General features: G+C 54.9%; 2 protein-coding genes across 3 annotated transcripts in view; both read left to right on the top strand.

Moving 5' to 3' along the window:
- Positions 1–907: 907 nt before the first annotated feature.
- On the top strand, positions 908–11,364 carry PGC (progastricsin). Its single transcript, XM_081518592.1, has 10 exons — positions 908–969; positions 3,591–3,741; positions 4,201–4,318; positions 5,344–5,466; positions 6,337–6,529; positions 6,975–6,982; positions 8,544–8,658; positions 9,206–9,353; positions 10,409–10,507; positions 11,209–11,364. Exons 1-10 carry the CDS (start codon positions 908–910, stop codon positions 11,362–11,364), a joined length of 1,173 nt encoding a protein of 390 aa, XP_081374718.1.
- Positions 11,365–12,684: 1,320 nt separating this feature from the next.
- The window catches only part of TFEB (transcription factor EB), a 48,332-nt gene continuing 40,730 nt past the window's right edge, over positions 12,685–20,286 (top strand). For both annotated transcript variants that reach the window (XM_081518591.1, XM_081518586.1), the window contains exon 1: positions 12,685–12,945. The gene's annotated coding sequence lies outside the window, so the exon portion shown is untranslated. The remainder of the gene's footprint in view (positions 12,946–20,286) is intronic.

The following is a 20,286-nucleotide window of genomic DNA, read 5'->3' as shown; positions in this document are numbered from 1 at the left end:
TGTGGCTTACACGTGGGTGTCCTGAGCGCTTGCTGAACTATGATGAGAACTTTCCCAGATGCCCCGTTTGACCAGGAAGTCCTCTAAAGCTACCCCCGGTAGCTCTGACTTCAGTCACTGGCGACCCAGCTCCATCACCTGCATCCATGCTAATAATGCCACCATCATTACCACCATCGATACCACACTAACCACCATCATCATTACCTTTATCCTAACTGCATCCCTCAAGGGCTTAGGAGTACTTGAACCAGGACTCAAGTCAAAAATCTTTGAATGTATCACCTCTAGACCAGTGATACTCAACTATTTTGCTCCCGAAAGGGACGCTGGGCTATGCCTGCAGACATTCTTGGTTGTCACAACTGGGGGACTACTACTGGCATCTAGTGGGTAGAGGCCAAGGATGCTGCTAAACATCCTACAATGCCCAGGACAGCCCCACAACAAAGAGTTTTTTTGTTCCGAAGTTTTAGAATTACGGACTTGTCTATAGACCTGTCTATAGACCCTACAGCCCTTATTCTGCCCTCCTCTGGTCCTCACCCCAAAATGCCCAGCTCACACCTCTGGTTCCTGAGCAAAGAAGTCATCTTTGCCACTCCATCTTTCGGCAAGTTTGATCGCTTATCGCTCACACCTCCTGGCCTCCACTGCTTGTTCTGAAAAGTCAATAGGATGAAAAGTCCTTTGCGGCCACCCTCACAGAGGAAAACACACGGAAACGACTGATACAGGGAGCCCAGGGTACACCCAGGGTTGAGACCATGCTTGTCCAGGGCAGGGAGGCAGGGACTAGGCTGGGTCCCGGAGGTATAAAGGAGGAAGGAGTGTTCAGGCTTTCACTCCACTGCAACAGCACAACTCAGAGTTGCCTCTCTGCTGTGGCCAGCTGGGAATCAGCATTATGAAGTGGATGATACTGGCCTTGGTCTGCCTCCAGGCCTTGGAAGCAGCGGCATTGGTCAAGTGAGTCTGGGGCCTGAATGCTGGAACAGGAGCCCTGGCAGCTTTTTTTTTTTTTTTTTTTAAATAAACTTATTTACAAAACAGATACAGATTCATAGACTGAGAACAAACTTATGGTTGCCAGGAGGGAAGGACTGGGGGAAGAGATAGTTAAGGAGTTTGGGATCTATGTGTACACTCTGCTACATTTAAAATGGATAACCAACAGGGACCTACCTTATAGCACAGGGAACTCTGCTCAATATTATGTGCCAACCTGGATGGGAGGGGAGTTTGGGAGAGAGTGGATACATGTACATGTCTGGCTAAGTCTCTTTGCTGTCCACCTGAAACTCTCACAAATTGTTAATCAGCTATATGCTGTGTTGTACTTAGCTGCTCAGTCATGTCCGACTCTGCGATCCCATGGACCACAGCCTTCCAGGCCCCTCTGTCCATGAGACTCTCCAGGCAAGAATACTGGAGTGGGTTGCCATGCCCTCCTCCAGGGGATCTTCCTAACTCAGAAATCGAACCCAGGTCTCCCATATTGCAGGTGGATTCTTTACCGTCTGAGCCACCAAGGAAGCTCAAGAATACTGGAGTGGGTAGCCTATCCCCTCTCCAGGGGAACTTGCCCACCCAGGCATTGAACTGGGATCTCCTGCATTGAAAGCAGATTCTTTACCAGCTGAGCTACCCGTGAAGCCCTATCGGCTATACTGCAATAGAAAATAACAAGTAAAAAAAAAACTACTATAGACTGGATGACTTATAAATACTAGAAATTTATTTCTCAGAGTTTTGGAGGCTGGGCAGTCCAAGATCAAGGGGCCAGTAGATTTGGTGTCTGGTCGAGAATCTGCTTCCTAGTTCATATACACACCCCACATCGCTCTGCCGTTCTCACGTGTTGGAAGGGACACGGAAGCTCTCTGGGTGACCTGAGGCAGGTCACCTGACCTGAAGCAGGGAAGGCTCCCTGAGTTGACACTGGACAGATCTCAGGATGGGAAGAGATATGGCCTCTGCCTTCAGGAAGCTTCCAGTCGAAGGGAGAAGCACCATCCCTTCCCCCACTGATGATAAAGGATAGATCAGAAACAGAGAGTAGGGGTGACTACTGCCTAAAAAAAAAAAAAGACCTTGAAAGGCTGGTACAATTATTTCTAGATGGGGAGATGTTTGCTAGAAGTTTCCTTAAGGCCCCCCAATTTATTTGACAGATGCCAAATCATCTAAGCAGAAACACCAGTCATGTAATCTCTATACGCTGAGGTGTCAGGGGAAAGGGGATGAGGTGCCTAGGCTCACAGGACATCAAGAGGGAGCCCAGCCTGCCACACTACCTGCAACTGCACCATTGAAGGGGCACTTTTTTTGGTGGAAAGTTGGCTCCTCTCAGAAACTTCTTTGAATATGCCAGTTCTGGAGTCGTGGTGGTGTGAAGCAATCATCAGCCTTCATATCTCAAGGTGAATGGGTGTAGCAGAGAATTTCTGGAGAATGCAGGGTCTTGAGGGAATGGGGAAGAGATGGGGAAAGAAGCAGGAATTCTGAGGCCCGGAGCAAGGCCTGGGGGCACTGGCAGAGACCTCTGGGCAGTGGAGACAGGCAGGCCTGGGAGGACATGGGCAGAAACCCATAATTCAGGAGATCCACTTCCAGGGGCTGATTTGGGCTCCGGACCACTCAAGCCAACCTCCCCATGGTCCCTGCCTCCTGCGAGGAGCATGACTGATCCAGGCCAGACACGGAGCAGAAGAACTAGGACCCTGTCTTCTGAGTCCCCAGTCTAGTGCTGTTCCCCTGGGCCCGCACTCTGTCACATCCAGCCGGTGCCAATCGCCTGAGGGCCACCATACTGGGGACTCTTTGGGGTTAACTTTGCCATCTCTGAAGCCTTTTTATTTTTTGAATTATGTATTGATTTTTAATTTATTATTATTTTTCTGAGTTGTGCAGCATGTGGAATCTTAGTTCCCCACCAGAGATTGAACCCGTGCCCTCTGCATTGGGAGCGCGGAGTCTTAACCACTGAACCAGGTACTTCAGAGGAAGTCCCTCTGAAACCTTTTTTAAAAAATGCACTAATTGGGAATTCCCTTGTGGTCCAGTGGTTAAGGGTTCTGTGCTTTCACTGAGAGAGCATGGGTTCAATCCCCGGTCAGGGAACAAAGATCCAGCAAGCCACGCAGCACAGCCAAAACAAACAAACAAACCACACAGATCCTGCAAAGGGTAATGTCTAAAGTTCCTCTCCCCTTCCTGGGAAAGAGTTTATGGGGTATTAGAGTAGAGGACCAGGGTGGGATGACGACCCATGGGATGAGGTCAGGGCAGGCCTGGGTAATGGTAGCTGTTTTCAGAATCTTGGAGCAAGTCCTGAGAAGAGTTTTCCAAGAAAGAGAAAGAGAGAGGAAGAAAAAGAGAGGTAGAGGGAGAAAGAGCTGGAGAGAGCCAGAGATTGAGACAGAAATGGAGAAAGAGAGAGACAGACACATACAAGCGACAGAAACAGGGGACAGAGTGACAGGGAGCCTGAGGCAAACAGTTAGGGGTGGAGGGAGAGAGAGAGACTGGGATATTAGAGGTGCAGTAGGAAAGAGGGAGGCCCTGCCCTGATCCCAGCCCTTCTGCAGAATCCCCTTGAAGAAATTCAAGTCCATCCGTGAGACCATGAAGGAGAAGGGCCTCCTGGAGGACTTCCTGAGGACCTACAAGTATGACCCAGCCCAGAAGTACCGCTTTGGTGACTTCAGCGTGGCTACCAAGCCCATGGACTACATGGACGTGAGTTTTGACTCTCCCCTGGGGCTCCCCCTCCTACTGCTGCCAAAGGCTGAGGGCCAGGCCTGGGCTGTGAGCTGCACCCTCACACTCACCCCCTGGGGGCTGCCCCTGACTCTCAGACCTGCCAGCCAACCCTGAGACTTCAATGCCAGAGAAAGCACGGAGAGACCCCTGATGACCCGGCAGCTGAGTCCACGCAGACTTTTGCTGCTGCCCCGGGCGAGCTCAGACTGAGAGCCTGTGGGTTCTGGGCAAGTGTGGAGGGCAGGCTCGGGCCCCTGCTTGTGGTGTGGGCTGTGGAGCTGGCCACTCTGCCGCTCTGGCCATGGAGAAGGCTGAGCCTGATGGGCAGAGCGGCACAGTGACCAGCTCCAATGCCCCCACCACAAGCAGGACCCACCCCCCCCGACCCCCACCCAGAGCTAAGAGCCTGCCCCATGTCCCTTCCTCTCCACCCAGGCTGCTTACTTCGGCGAGATCAGCATTGGGACTCCGCCACAGAACTTCCTGGTCCTTCTTGATACTGGCTCCTCCATCCTGTGGGTGCCCTCTGTCTACTGCCAGAGCCAGGCCTGCAGTGAGTGCTGGGCTGGGCACGGGAGGACACTGACACCTGCTAGGGAAGGGCTGCTCTTTCATAAAGATTGCTGGGGCGGGCGGGGGGTGGGGTGGGCAGGGAGCTCCAGTCCTGGGAAGGTCCAGGGATTTGCCCAGCATCACATGGCACATGTCCAAGGCCAGAGGGAAAACACTGGCCACGAGCCTGGGTGGCCCCTCTCTGATTACCAAGACATATTCCTTCACCTACTCCAACCTAGCCCAGTTCACTGCACTCCGTTCTGTTCACTCTGGGCAATGCCATTCCAGCCCACTCCACTCTACAACACTCTTTCTATGCTACTCTCCCACCAAGGTTTACTAAGTTCTTACTGAACTCTCCCAAGGACACGGGAAAAGGACATAGACGTGGTCCTCCTCCTGTCGCTGTCTTTGGAGATGTTCACTTTCTAGGGCGGCCCTGGCCCCTGCCAAAGCCTTGGGGTTTGGGTCTTGACACCTCTAGTCCAGAAGGTCCCTCACTGGCCCCATTCTAGGCTGTCTCAGGATCCTGGTGTGGCCAGCTTCTCCTCGGGGTGAGGCGAGGGTCAGGGAATACCTTGGAGGTCCATTCACTCTTTCATCTGATGAGTAATTTCTCGACACTCACCATGTATCAGGAGATCTGCTGGGGGCCAGGAAGACAGAGATAGATACTATACAACTTGCCCACACTACAATCCTAGGGAGGTCATCATCCTAGGGCATCTGAAGATTCTGTGATTCTGTTAGGTTGGGGAGGGTGGTGCTTTGGGGTCAAGGCTGCCCATTTCTTAAGGGTCTTCCAATGCCAGGAATATCAGTGGGCTACCACCTGACTCCTTGGCCGGCAGGGGAAGGTGTGTGTGTGTGTGTGTGTGTGTGTGTGTGTGTGTGTGTGTGTGTGTGTGTGTGTGTGTGTGTGCTGAGGCTCTAGGATGTGAGTACAGGCTGGGAGACAAGTGGGCAGCCTTGCAGACCTTAGAGGGGGCCAGCATGACTTCCCGAATTTTCCCTTCTCTGCAGCCGGCCACACCAGCTTCAACCTCAGCCTGTCCTCCACCTACTCTACCAATGAGCAGACCTTCTCCCTGCAGTATGGCAGCGGCAGCCTCACTGGCATCTTAGGCTATGATACTCTGATGGGGAGTGATGCTGCCGGCTGAGCCCTCACCTCTTCCCAGGATATGAGGAAGGTAATTTGGGGCTGTGAACTCAATTCTAACCTCACAGTTCTCAGAGTCTGATGGGGAGACTTAGATGGAAGCCTTTGAAAAATATGGGAAACACCCAGTGCTCTACCATTGTTTGCTGTTGTTTAGTTGCTCAGTTGTGTCTAACTCTTTTGCAATTCCATGAACTGTATAGCCCACCAGGCTCCTCTATTCATGGGATTTCTCAGGCAAGAATACTGGAGTGGGTTGCCATTTCCTTCTCCAGTGGATCTTCCTGACCCAGGGATTGAACCCACGTCTCCTGCATTGGCAGGCGGATTCTTTACCACTGAGCCACCAGGGAAGCCCATGCTCTACCATACAGGCCAGAAAATCATAACACTAGAGACTCATCCAGGAACTTCCTTGGTGGTCTAGTGGTTAAGACTCTGAGCTTCCAATGCAGAGGGCATGGGTTTGATCCCTGGTTGGGGAACTAAGATCCTGCATGCTATGAGATGCAGCCAAAAAAACCAAAAAGGCTCATCCATTCACTCATTGACCCCTCACTGTGGGCCACCATGTGCCAGGTACTGAGGACACAGAGTGATTGGGATGACCTGCTCCTTTTCCTTAAGGAGCTTAAAGGCTCAGGGAGAAGCAGGCTGGGGTGGGCGGTGCTGCAGCAGGTGAGGGTGGCTCCTTGGAAGAGAAAGTGGCTTTCACAAACCTGTCAAGAAGAGAGGTGGCAAAAGTGAGGGAGGGATGAAGAACAGCCAGATGGGTCTCAGGAGGGGGATCCAGAGGGAGGTGTGTGGAGTTACATTCATCACTTCCCATCCTCTGTATCCCCCCCAGGTCCAAGGCATCCAGGTCCCCAACCAGGAGTTTGGCTTGAGTAAGACTGAGCCGGGTACCAATTTCCTCTATGCGAAGTTCGATGGCATCATGGGCATGGTCTACCCCTCCCTGTCCGTGGATGGGGCCACCACTGTCCTCCAGGGCATGGTGCAGGAGAGTGCCTTCACCAGCCCGATCTTCAACTTCTACCTCAGCAGGTAAGGAACTACCTGGCAGTTCCTGGTTCCCAGCCCACTCACTTCCACGGGCCTGAATGGCTGAGGTTCAAACACTTTGGAGTTTGGAGGCAGGCTTTCCCAGCAGGCACGTGACAGAGCCTTTCTTCTTGAGCTTCTGACCCTTCCTCTCCCATGCTCCCTATCCCCGCATCTCTCCCCAGCCCACTGGGTCTCTTCTTTGCATTTCTTGGCCAAGACAGAATCTCCCCTTCCTCCGGCAGAACTCTGCTTGGAGCATTGTTGCAGCTTCTCCTACCACTATGGGGCTTCCCTGGTGGCTCAGATGGTAAAGAATCTGCCTGCAATGAGGGACACCCGGGTTCAATCCCTGGGTGGGTAAGATCCCCTGGAGAAGGGAATGGCAACTCACTCCAGTATTCTTGCTTGGAGAATTCCATGGACAGAGGAGCCTGGCGGGTTACAGTCCACAGGGTCGCCATGAGTCAGACACAACTGAACGGCTAAAAATTTCACTTTCCTTCTACCTCTAGGGCTGACTGCCTGCCCAGAGCCGCAGTGAGCTCACTTCCTTCTGACCAAATGTTTTCTACCTGGACACCTCTTTTGTGTAATAATCTATTACTTCATCTCCTTTGATCTATTGTTCTAGCCAGGTCTTCTGGCCTCAGTCCACCGTGAACTCAAACAAATTGTTGTTCTTACCACAAACACAAGCAAATGTGGTTATTTACGTGGATGGGCCCTGGAGCCAAGCGGTGGGAAGGGGTGGGTGGCCTGGAGGGGACTTTCCGTCTTTCCTCTGTAGAATTGACAACCACTTTCTAGAGATAGTCAACATCTACTCTCCGGGGCTTAGTCATTTGACCCTGACTTTCAACAATATTATCCTGTTACTAAGGTTGCCGACCTCTGTGTACAAGTACTCTGAGTTTAGCCCGGAGGATCACTGCCCAGTGCCACACTCCTGCCTGTCTACTGTCTAACAGGGAGTCGTGCCCTCCACTCCCCCTGGGCCCCTCCTCCCTCCGATTCCAGCAGAAAAACAACAAACTGGGCCCCGGTCAGGCTCCTGCTGACATGCTCCACCAGCAGCATGAAGTGAAAGGCAGAGGAGAGAGGTGGGACAGGGCTGCAGGCCAGATGACCAGAGGCTTTCCCAGAGGAAGCACTTGGTGGAGCGGCCTCACTTGAGAGCCGGAGGCACTGGGAATTCCCAGCCTTGGTCAGAGGTGGGGGACACAACGTCTGCCCTCAGGGAGCCCCAATCTGAGGGGAGACAGAGCCCTCCCCTCAGGGAGCCCCAGTCTGAGGGGAAACAGCCCTGCCTCAGGGAGCCCCAGTTTGAGGGGAGACACAGCCCTGTCTCAGGGAGCCCCAGTCTGAGGGGAGACACAGCCCTGCCTCAGGGAGCCCCGGTCTGAGGGGAGACACAGCCCTGCCTCAGGGAGCCCCGGTCTGAGGGGAGACACAGCCCTGCCTCAGGGAGCCCCGGTCTGAGGGGAGACAGAGCCCTCCCCTCAGGGAGCCCCGGTCTGAAGGGGACAAGGTCCTGCCCTCAGGGAGCCCCAGTCTGAAGGGAAACAGCCCTGCCTCAGGGAGCCCCAGTTTGAGGGGAGACACAGCCCTGTCCTCAAGGAGCCCCAGTCTGAGGGGAGACACAGCCCTGCCTCAGGGAGCCCCGGTCTGAGGGGAGACACAGCCCTGCCTCAGGGAGCCCCAGTCTGAGGGGAGACACAGCCCTCCCCTCAGGATCCCCAGTCTGAGGGGAGACAGCCCTGCCCAGGGAGCCCCAGTCTGAGGGGAGACAGCCCTGCCTCAAGGAGCCCCAGTCTGAGGGGAGACACAGCCCTGCCTCAGGGAGCCCCAGTCTGAGGGGAGACACAGCCCTGCCCTCAGGGATCCCAGTCTGAGGGGAGACACAGTCCTATCCTCAGGGAGCCCTAGTCTGGAGCCAGGGCAGGACTTCTATTTTCCTGCCTTTCCCACAGCCACTTCCAGACTCACCTTTCGCTTTACATTCTGCAGCCAAAAGGGCTCTCAGGACGGGGAGCAGTCATCTTTGGGGGTGTGGACAGCAGCCTGTTCATGGGGCAGATCTACTGGGCCCCTGTCACTCAGGAGCTGTACTGGCAGATTGGTGTTGAGGAGTGAGTCTGTGGTGGGCCCCAGGGGTGTGGGCACTTCACTAGGGCAGGATGTCACACACACACATCCAGATCCTGCTGGGTGGGAGGAACTGAGGACCCAAGGCTTGTGCCCACAAAGCCATGGCTGCTCTTGGTTGGGGTTTCAAGACCCTGGTTGGCCTGGAGTAGGTGGGTGCGGTGGGGACAACACAGGAAGAGGCAGGGTCTGGAATCCCAGACATATCAGACCCTGTCATCCAACCCTAGGGCCTTAGAGATTAGAAACTGGGGTGTGTAGGGGGAGGGACTAATTTACTCAAAGTATTTACAATGAATCAATAGCCCTGGCCATCAGTCTTTCTAGAACTATCTGTGGAACTTTTTAGAAACAGAATACATGGCCATTCAGGCGGACTTGGACACTCTGTTATGAGGCTGAGGTATGGTTGGGTTGACCTCTGTAGAATCTTTATCTTCCTGAGGTGCACCTTGATTCAGTGGTTGCGGCCCATCCCCTAGCTGCCCTGAGCTGGGAGGTGCTGAGACTGCCCATCTTCTCATCATTCAGGTTCCTCACTGGCGACCAGGCCACAGGCTGGTGCTCCGCAGGCTGCCAGGCCATCGTGGACACTGGCACATCTCTGCTCACGGTGCCCCAGCAATTCCTGAGTGCCCTTCTGCAGGCCACGGGGGCCCAGGAGGACCAGTATGGACAGGTTCATGCAGTGGAAGCTGCCCCTTCCAGGGGAGAGGCCAGGGGGCATTTATGGTTTTTCCTGGGAGCACAGGAATAGCCTGATTCTTGGCCTCCGTGCTTCTTGCTGCCTCCCGGCACTGGAGGTGGGGGCCCCGGGATGACTAGGGTGGGGGCTGGCTGGGGGCCAGAAGGCTGATTCAGGGGGGCCAGATGCCTGTGCTAGTATAAGAGGTCACTAATAGGCAGAATTTCCTCTGAACTTCAACCTCTTAGAGGAAACAGGTTAAACACCAACTGGGCTTTGCAGTAAGAGCTAAATAACTAGAATGTGGGATCAAGCCCGAGAGAGACAAGGAATAATTCTTGAATACAGAGCTCCCTCACCTCCACCTTGGGAGATGGATGGCTCAGGGCCCTGCCCCCATCCTTATCCCCTCCAGAGCCTACCAAAGGGTTTGCATAATTAAGGTATTCTCACTAATTTTGGTGGGCTGATGAGCTATACTTTCTACAGACCTGTGTATTTTATTTATATATTATTTTAATTTTTATTGGGGTATAGTTGCTTTACAATGCTGTGTAAAGCTGTCCAACGAAGAGAATCAGTTAGAGGCATGCACATATCCATCCCCTCCCTCTTTGACCTCCCACCGGCCACCACCATTCCACCCCTCTAGTCATCATAGAGCCCCCAGCTGAACACCCTGTGCTATACAGCAGCTTCCCATCAGCCATCTATTTTACACATAGTAGTGTATCAGACCTGTTTTAAAAGGACATTTGCAGAGAAGGGGCATAGATTTAAACTTTCATGGGGGAAATCCAAGCAAGAGGCATGTTTTGAGAAAGATGACTCAGGTCCCCCCACAACCCACCCTCTGTACAGCAGCTTCTAAAACTTGGAGGTTCTGTACGCAAATCCTCATGGGTAACACCAGCAGTATTGGTGTTGCAGCCTCCAGTCCAAGAGCAGGCTTGGGGCTCGGGCCCAGGACCCCAGGGGCTGTAGTGATGGGGTTGGCAGGTCCTTTCAGCGGGGAGATGAGGCAACCCGGGTGCTGTTCCTCTCTGCAGTTTCTTGTGGACTGTAACAACATTCAGAACCTGCCCACCCTCACCTTTGTCATCAATGGTATGCAGTTCCCTCTGCCACCCTCCTCCTACATCCTCAATGTATGTCCTGGTGCCTGCAGGCTGAGCCAGTGGGCACAAGATCAGGGATGGAGGTGGGTGATGGGTGGGAGGAAGCTGTGAGGAGCCAGAAACACTTGGTCCCCTTAACTGTGCCATTTCCTTGCAGCATTGATTTCTCTTCCCCTCTCATGGATTTTAAACCCCCTTCTTTGGAACCAGGCTGTTAAAGAGCAGAGCAATTATCTATTATTAATAATTATTATTAATTAAGGGGGAGAGGCACTGGCTCTCTGTTGAGCACTTACAAAAGTCAGCCTCCAAGTAAAGCACTTTGTCTACATTTTCCTGATGACTTGTCATAACATTTAATGAGGGAGAGATGAATTTTTATTTTACAAGTAAAATCTTGGATGTTCCGAGAGGTTAACTCATTGGCCTAAGGCTACGTAGTTAGTCAGGGTGAAGCTAAGGTTTGAACCTAAGTTGATCTGGCTCCAAGGCTTTACTACCAGGAGTTGAGGAGACCCTGCAGAGGGAGGGCCTTTGCAACCTGCCCTCAGCCACACTAGAATCCCCAGCCAGCCCAGCTCTGGCAGCTCAGTTGGCCTGTGAGGCCTCAAGGGCAGAAACTCTGGCTCATCCTTTTCTGTATCTGTGCTGCTGGCCTGGTGCTCTGGGCTGAGCAGTGCCCTGTCCACCTGTGGGCTGATGAATGAGCATTGCCCTTGTGTGTTGTGCAGAATGATGACCGCTACTGCATCCTGGGGGTGGAGGTCACCTACCTACCCTCCCAGAATGGCCAGCCCCTGTGGATCCTTGGGGATGTCTTTCTCAGTTCCTACTATTCTGTCTACGACCTGGGCAACATCAGGGTGGGCTTCGCCATGGCCGCCTAGACTCAGCACCTGGATTCTCGGGCTTCCTTCTCCCTCTGGACACTCTACCTTACAGGGGGTTCTCTCTGCACTTCCTCTCTGCATTTAGCCTCCGTTCTCTGGACTCTGGACTTTCTCTGACAATAAACAGCTCTTCTCCATATCAGCCATCCTGTTGTATTTAGAGGGCAGTCACAGCCTGTAAGGCTCAGGGACTGGGACAATGAGAGTCAGAGGCAACTTTGCCTCTATTGGACCATGCTGTCCCTGGGTTTCTAGGAGGTTCATGGTGGGTCACTGAGATTCTAAGAGAAATAGAGCACGAGGTAGGCTTGGGAGTGGGCCCTGTACCCCTCAAAGCTTGGAGTCTCTTCACAGCTTCTCTCTGGAGAGGGAAGACAGTGGTAGTGGCATGCAGGCAGGGCATTCCTTTGTAAGGGACAATCAAAAATGCTCTGCTGACCTAATTTGCCAAACTACCACCAGAGTTACCCTGCACATATCACTAGCAGTGTGACTAGGGGTCCCATGTGTGTTAAATCTAGGCTTCTTCCTTCTTATCAGTGATCAAGTTTGCACCAGGAGCTTTCAGAAGAAGGCTGGAGGACAATGCACATAGTAACAGATTGGGTCCTTTAGGGAGACATCGTCTGATGCCACCAGAACATCTTGTAACGTCCAGCAGGGGAGGGTGACATGAAAAGGTCTAGAAGTTTCCACTCAGCAACATGGTGGTGGTGTACCTGCAAGCTTCAGCTAATGAGGTCTAGGTGCAGAGGGTGTATAAATGGAGAACTCATGATGGGAGAGGAGGTGAGCTCCATTTTATAGTCATATTTCCTTCACTATGCTGATCAACCTTGCCCCTTATGCTCAAGATCCAGGTCTGGTAGCCCATTCCAGACCAGTAGGATGAGGTTTGACAAAGAGGGGTTTCTATGGCAACAGCACACCATCTGGGACCCTGCGTCTTTCCTAGACTTCAGGAAAGCCAGCACACTGCACGCCTCTCACTGGGGTCAGGTAGGCCACAGGGTATATTGTGATGATCTGTGGTTCGTGACATTATTTCCTGAAAAGAGAAAACTTGCAAAAGGGGTAGAAACCAAGTGGAGCAAAGTTTCCAAATTAAACACCAAATCCCAGCACAAGCTTGAGCCCACAGAGTGGGACTACAAATCCCGACGTGCCTAGCAGAGCCGTCGCCCAGCAGGGAGGACTACATTTCCCAGCGGGCGCTGCAGCAGGCAGACAGGCGGTAGGGCGGGGCGGGGCGGAGCCGGGAGGGGCGGGGCCGCGGGGTAGGGTGCTGCCCTCTGCCGGGCGCGGCGGGAAGTGAGTGCCGAGTGACAGCAGGAGCCCCGGCGCCGGGCGCGGGGCTCGGTGACAGCGGAGGCGGCGGCCGCGGGCTGGACTTAGGGAGCGGCGGCGGCGCCGACGGCAGAGGGCAGGGCGGACGGGGGCGGGCCTCCCCGGTGGCGCGGAGCCGGAGGAGCCCGGGAGGGGGCGGCCGGCGCAGCTCTCGGGCCCGACACCTGAACTTGGGACAAGTTGCCGGAGTCGCGGGGCGCGGGCGGCGGACGGATTGACCTTCATAGCTAGGTGAGCGGGACCGGGGGGCAAGGGGTGCGCGGAGGGCCGGAACTCCCGACCCAGGCTCCGCTGCTCCGATCCCGTGGGTCCGCGAGACAGGTGGGTGGCTGGGTGGGGGTGTCGACTGGAAAGGGGAGCGAGACCGTGTGCGCCGCACTGCCACCCGCCCCGCCGTCCGTCTGGCCGGCCCGGCTCGTCCGGCGCATGGCCGGGGCGGCGCTGCCCGCGGAGCTTGGGAGCCCCTCCAGCCCCTCCCTTCAGGCCCGGGCTGGGGGGCGGCTTCTCCGCGACCTTATGTAACCAGGCGGGAGGGGCCGTGGCGGGCATGGGCCTTCCCTGCCCGGGAGCTGGAAGTCGAAGGGGCGGGAGGCGTGGGAGTGAACTTGCAAGAAGTTTTGAGGGCGTGTGGGCCCTGCGCCCGCTTCTTCTCCACCGGACGCGGCTGGGGCAGCGGGTGGGACGGGGGAGGGCGCCGGAGGTAGGGGAGTGTGTGGGGGCCGAGTCCGGCCGGGCCAGGCCCTGCCTGGATGGTCCCGGGGAGTGGGCGGGCCGGAGCGGCGCCACGCCCCGGGGGCCGGGCTGCTGGAGGGGGGGGCGAGTGGAAGTACCATCCTTCCCTCCCTTCCCGCCCCTTCCTCCCCCTCCGTCTCTTGAAGAAGCCGCTCCAACCCGCGTCCCCCGGTGTGCCCGAGAGCAGTCTTTTTCTCCCCCTTGCATTATTCCACGACGTTAGGGAACCTCAACCCCAGAGCACGCCCCTCCTTTTGCCTTCCCTGCAGCTCCCAGCCATCTACCCGCCCCCAGAGTATCCCCCCTCCTTCTCGGTCCTGAATCCCGGAAAACACGCCCCCTTCCCCCGATTCCTTGAGTCTGCACCTCCCAACCCCAGGCTGTCCCACCCCCAAGTCAGCACTTCTCTCCCGTCCCCGCCCGCCCCCGGTACCCCGATCAGCTATTCGGCCGAAGCGGCGAGTGCGCTCGCCTTCTCGAAGGGAGCAGGCTGATGCCAGCTCGGCTCCCCGCCCCTCGGCTCCCTCCCGCCCGGAGTTCTGGCTTCACGCACGGCTGCCCGGAGCTGCTCAGGGTTGCGCGAGCAGGTTCGCGCCGCAGCCGCCCGGCGCTCCCCGGCCCGGCTCGCAGTGGGAGGGGGGGGGGGTGGAGGGAGGGCGCCCGGGGCGGGGCTCGTCCGCCCTAGGCTCCCCCACCCCCTCGTCATTCAGGCCAACCCCTCACCGCTGAGTCCTTCTCCGTTGCCGCGCCCACCCCTGCTGTGGACCTCACGCGCGTGTGTTCTGGGGGTGGTTATACGCGATCAGTTTCTGGACCAAACTTGAGCGCTTTGGCTTAGCGTTCTCCGGGGAAGTGATGGTTAATCCTTGAGTGGGGAGGGGATGCTTAGTTGAGCCGGGAAAGGGACACGGCTGGTGTAGGTCCCCAGTGATGCCTCTGGGATGTGGGCTCAGGACCCTGATGGCTGAGATTCCACCCGCCCAAGTTGCACTCTTGGGCAACTGGGGGTGGAGGGGAAGGTGGGGGGCTGGTGTCGTGTGGGTGTCCTCAGAGCAGAACGCAGTTCTTGGTTCGTAGACTTACTCCCTCTGAGGCCTTCTCTCTGCCCAGCCTGAGAGACGGGCCCCCAGGCCCTGCCCTCAGGGAGATCACAGTCTAGGAGAGAGACAGCCGGCAAGAGTTAAAGGCAGGCCAGAAGAGGCAGGCGGGGGAAGGGCTGGCTGCCTCCGGAGACCTGCCTGGTACTCTGAGGTGTGCCTGGATCTTGCCTCAGTTTCCCCAGCCATGGGGAAAACAGCAATTCACACGGTACCGTTCATTCTGCCTGCCTCCTGGTTTCTGTGGCAGAAGAGTCAGGAACCAGGCAATGGAAACGAAGATTTAGGGTGACTGTGTGCTCTGCTTGTCTGGGAGCACAGCCAGCGTTGCTTACAGTTTACAGGCCTGTTACAGCTGCAGAGCTATTTTGCCCTCAGCTCAGCTCTCTGAGGTGCAGCCAAATGGGAGCCCAGGTTTCCCGATTCTGTGTTCTGTGGAAGGGGTGCAATGGTTGGGGACATCTCCTCACGTGAGCACTCAATCCTGGGAGAGCCCCTGGGCTTCTGAGGGCTGATGGCCTGGTGACTCACAGTCGGAGGTGGGTAGGAGGGTGGGCCAGGGCATGCAGGAGCCCATCCAGTGCTCGGGGATGATGGGGTCCCCAGCGCTCACCCCAGGGGCCAGTGAGGCCTCCCTTCGGCCTCTCAGCTGGAAAGCAGGTGGGAGGGGCTTCCCACCCCTCAAGCCTGGCTGCCCTCTGAGGGTCTGACTTCTGGCCCCATCCCTCCTGGGGCTCTGTTTATGGTTGTAATTGCATCATTAGCCAAAGTTTATAGAGTTACTTAGCACCTGCCCCCACAGGGAGTGGCCTAGCCACCCCCTGGCTTCTGTCTCTTCCTTTTCAACGTTGACTTGGTTTCTGCCGGCAACTGGGGTTTCCCCAACCACAGCTGGCATGCAAGCCAGGTTGGGCCTTTGTCCTAGGGATGGAGGGCAGTCAGCACTTGGGGCCCAGCTTGGGGCTGCCCTGGAGATGACCGTGGAAATTGGGTTGGCCTCCTCTGATATGGAAGGGGAGGGGGGTTCAGGGTTCCCGGAGCTGCTAGCAGTGTCCACATCCCAGGACTCAGTGGGTGTTTTTGCCTATGATGTATGTATCCACATCTGAAAAGAGAGGTAAAAATGCACACACTTCACAGGCAGCTGTGAGGAGTCAGGTGCCTGGTACATGGTGAGTCCAGATGCTGCTCTGTATGTCAGTGTGGGGTGTGTGTGATTGATGGGAGTTTGTGTGTGTGGTTATGAGATCGTGGGCATCTAGATACATGTATGTAGATGAATTGTGTACACGCATGTCTATGAGCATGTAAAAATAATATTAAAAGAATATGCATCTACTCTCTTTATGCTATAATAGAGCAGTATTGTAATAAAACTTAGTCATAAACTATAGTTGCCAACATTTATTGTGTATTTACTCTTCAGAATGAGGTAAGATTTATTATTTTCATTATACTGATTCAGAGAAGTTAAGCAGGTTGCCTGAAGTCACACAGCCTGGAAGTGGTAGGGATTCTAACCCAGGCCCAACTGAGTCCAAAACCCATGTTCTCAGTCCCTGCAGAAGGCCACTTCAGGGTTCCCAGGAGTTCTCCCTTAAAAGCCTGGGATGTGGTGCATCAGGAACCTTCTTTTCCCCATCGGGGTCTCCTGCTCTGAGCAGTGATGGGACTTGCTGAAGCCCCTTCTCCAGGGCACACCTGTCTCCTGACTGCTCTTCTGAGCTGCTGTCCCAGTTGACTAAAGGACCCCTGGCGAGAACTCTCCTGCCTGGCTGGGGGAGGAGATGGGTTCAGACAAGGCTTCCTGGGTCTCCTTGGCTACCTCAAACATGCCCTTACAGTACAGCCCTCAGTAGGCACTTGTTTAATCAGATGAGGAGAAAAAGCCAGGAAAGTACTTGGATGAGAACCAGACAGCAGCGAAAGTCATGAGAAGAACCCAGGAGACTCCATGTTGACAGGCCACGTGGCTGCAGCCAGTCCCTGTCTCCCTCAGCCTCCGTTTCCATATCTGTGAGCCTCCATCACTGGTGGGGTCCCCTCCAGCATGAGCCTTCTATCCATCTTTGGCCAAAGCACCCAGACAGGTGACGCTTCAGAAATGGTGGGTGTGGGCGCGGGGGAGGTGGGGGGCTGCCCAAGTCCACCCTGTAGAGCTTTCGCTAAAGGCTGGCCCCCGTGGAGCCATCAGCCAGTTTTTCTTGGGACAGAGCCATTGCCACCATGTACTGAGCGCTGGGCTAAGTGCCCCTGAGTCGGGGGTGGTCAAGAGCATGGGCTCTGGGGCCAGGCCACCTGGTGTGGAATCTCAGCTCTGCCACTTGCTAGCCGTGTGACCCTGGGCCAGCTGCTCACCCGCACTGTGCCTCTGTTTGCACAGCTAGAACACGAGGAGTATAGTAGTGCCTGCAAACAGTGCTGTCAGGAGGGCTGAGTATGTTGGTGCTCACTGCCTTTACAGCACTTAGAACACTGCTGTGCTCAAAAAAGCATTATCATAATTAACTCCTTTAACTTCTTTATTTCTCATTTCTAGGTGAGGAAATAGAGGCATAGAGAGCTCTAGGGGAGAAATAAAGACCTATGGGTTGCAAACAGGCTTCCCTCGTGGGTCTAAGATCCTCAAGCAAAATGCCTTCAGTGGGGCTTTGCAGACTCTGTGGCCACAGTCCCCAGCACTCCCTGTTGTACCACACCCAGCCTGATCTCCACAGTTGACAACACAGCAGATCTGGTCAGGCCTGCAGCATCTCTACCACCCCTGCCCTGCCCTGCCCTGCCCCTTGGGACTTCTTGGAGTGCATCAGGCCTGGTCACTTACTACTGACTCCTGACCAGATGCCCTCCCTTGCCCTTGTGTTGCCTCGCCCTCCTGCACTCTGCACCAGAAATACATGTGGATCTCCTTGTCTGCAGTGTCACCAAGGCAGAGATAAGATCTCAGCCATAAGGCTGGATCTGGGACTTATCATCGTGCCCACAGGAAGTGCTTCATTGCCTGTGGAGCGGTGGGGCGATGGATGAGAGCAGGTGGCAACCAAGAGGGGCAGAAGCAAGAGGCAGGGTCATCATCAGCTTTCTTTACTGTCTCTTAAGGAGGAAGCAAAGTGAGCTCCGGTCATCCCCACCCTTGTCCATCTTCCTGGGGGCCAGGCTGCCTTCTTGGCTCCTGTCCACACAGCAGGATCCCACAGTCAAATGTGATGACATGAGATTAATCCAGGAATTCCAACAGGCTCTCTGGAAACCCATGGTCCATATTCCCTCATCCTAGCCTTTGTTTATGCTGGTCCCTTCTCCTGACAGTCTCTCCTCTGCTTCCCTCCCTATAGGCAAATCCTCTGTCCCTATAGGCTTACCCTTCCAGGGAACTGCTCCATCTGACTGCACTTCTGGCAGGATATTAGGATGACCTGGGGAGCTCTTAAAAAATACCATTGCACCTGAGTCCTTGGGGAGAGGCTTAGGCATCAATTTTTTTTTTTTTTTTAAATGTATGATGATTTTGATGCCTTGTCTCTCAGACAGTGGTTCTCAAGTCAGGTGGGCGTCAGAATCAGGATTGTTTGAATATTTACTGTCCCCCACCCCCACCCATGGTTTCTCATTGAGTGGGTCTGCAAATTCCTATAGGTCTAGAATTTACAATTCTGGCACATTTTCAGGTGATGCTAATGCTTCTGGTCCTGGGACCCCATTTTGATAACCTACTCTTTTGTGGCTACGCAGGCCAGAGCTTTCTGTTTCCTGGGTCTCCGATTGTCGGGGGTCTCTTAGGCCCATCTGCTTTTCAAAGCCAGGTCCCCAGGGGCAGGGACCACTGTGAGATCATTTGGTGACCTCTAGTCTCTGGTATGGCCATCCTTCCCTCCTCCATCCTGACTCTCTGCCCCTACCTCCCATTAAGCTGACCAGTGTCCAGTCTTGGCCCCACCCTTGGGGACAGGTGCTGAGGAAATAGTGACTGCTTCAGGCAAGGTGAGGTGGACAGCACCAGCCCCGAGAGTCCGTAGTACTGGGGGCAAGTCCTTGGAGCCAGAATAGCATTTCTAGCTTCAGGGGGTGGGTGTCCAGAACAGCCCCTCACTCTCCCTAAGTGAGAATGTTGAAAGATCCATCATGTTATTTGACTTTCCCATCCCGTAGAGGGTATTTGATCACTGTTTGAACTGCAGTTTTGGTGAATAATAAAAATGATAACACACACACAGGAAACAGCCATTCCCTTCTCCTTTCCTCACCATGGAGACATTGGGCCGGCAGATGGGGGGTCATTGTTGGGGATGGAGAAGTCTCCATCATCTTCTAGGGGGTCCTGGGCTTTGAGGGCAGCAGATAGTTGGGGTGACCCTGTGGGCTCGCCCCAAGGCCTGTAGTAGTAGAGTCTTCCTTGTAAGCCAGGAGAAGCTAGCTATGTAACGGGTGCTCAGCATAGCTTCATGGAGGGAGTAGGTGAGTGTGAAATGGGCCCAGACCCGAGTACAAACAAATGCTTTACCCATGGTCTCTGCCCTGCAAGAGCATCACCATCTAAGACCCAGGGATGGTACCCAGGGACGTGAACAAGGAGGAGCTCCCTACCTCCATCCATCCACAGTGATCCAGCCCACTCTGGTGGGCTCACAGCCTGTCTCTCCCTGCAGAGAGTTTGCAGCAGCCCTGCCCATTGCCTGCCCCCCCCCACCCCCCAGTTCCACCAGTGCGTCTGTGGGGTGGGGCTCTGGTTTGTTTTCCCCTGTTTGCCTAGGGAAGTCACAGCCTGTCCTCTGCCTTGTTTATAACTGGTTTGGGGACAGCAGCTGCCCCAGCCCCCTACAGTCCCTGAGGGGTGCAGGGTGGCCAGGAGGTGACACACTATCCTCCCCCCCCCGCCTCTGTCCCCCCCCTGCCCTGGCCAGGTGTTCTCTCTCTCAGCTGCCCCTGCCAGCACGGTGCCAGCTGACTGGGGCTGCAGGGCTGTGGGCCTCAGAAGCCAGCTGGTCCTGCCCCGTGTTTTCCAGAGGAGGGGACTGGGACCCAGGGAGCTGGGGGTACCCACTCCAGCATCCACTAGGATCAGCAGTCATGGACTGACTGGGTGCCTAGCACTGTGCGAACCAAGCAGGGTGGGTGGGAATAAAGACACAGCTCCTCTCCCAAAGCTGATGGCCTGGGAGCGGGGAGGGGGGGATTTTCGGTAACTGCAGAGGACAGAGAAAGGCAAAGCGATGTGTGATCGTACAGAGCCATGGACTAAATGACCACAAACGTGCCAGCACCTGGCCCTTTGGTCTGAAGAACATTCTTCCTTTTTTTTTTTTAATTAATTTTTATTGGAATGTGGTTGCTTTACAATGTTGTGTTAGTTTCAGATGTACAGTAAAGTGAATCAGTTAGGCATGCGTGCATGCTAAGTCGCTTCAGTCGTGTTCGACTCCTTGAGACATTATGAACTGTAACCCGCCAGGCTGTATGTCCATTCTTTTTTAGACTCTGTGGGGCTTTCCAGGTGGCTCAGTGGTAAAGAATCCACCTGCCAGTGCTGGAGACACAATAGACTTGGGTTCCATCCCTGGGTCGGGAAGATCCTCTGGAGGAGGAAATGGCAACCAACCCCAGTATTCTTGCCTGGAAAATCCCACGGACAGAGGAGCCTGGTGGGCTACAGTCCATGGGGTTGCAAAGAGTCAGATGTGACTGAGTGATTGAGCACACACACATTCCCGTACAGGTCATTACAGAGTAATGATTGGAGTTCCCG

Source organism: Giraffa tippelskirchi, chromosome 8 (genome assembly GCF_054371585.1).
Source record: "Giraffa tippelskirchi isolate mGirTip1 chromosome 8, T2T-mGirTip1v1.2.pri, whole genome shotgun sequence".
Taxonomy (NCBI): Eukaryota; Metazoa; Chordata; class Mammalia; order Artiodactyla; family Giraffidae; genus Giraffa; species Giraffa tippelskirchi.
This window is presented reverse-complemented; position numbering and strand designations above follow the sequence as displayed.

What these genes read in the sequence shown, in the direction of transcription:
- PGC (XM_081518592.1), top strand. Translation starts at nt 908, where the DNA reads ATGAAGTGGATGATACTGGCCTTGGTCTGCCTCCAGGCCTTGGAAGCA. An exon ending in CTGCCAGAGCCAGGCCTGCA is followed by an intron (nt 4,319 to 5,343) that starts GTGAGTGCTGGG and finishes CCTTCTCTGCAG; the next exon opens with CCGGCCACACCAGCTTCAAC. An exon ending in TGGCAGATTGGTGTTGAGGA is followed by an intron (nt 8,659 to 9,205) that starts GTGAGTCTGTGG and finishes CTCATCATTCAG; the next exon opens with GTTCCTCACTGGCGACCAGG.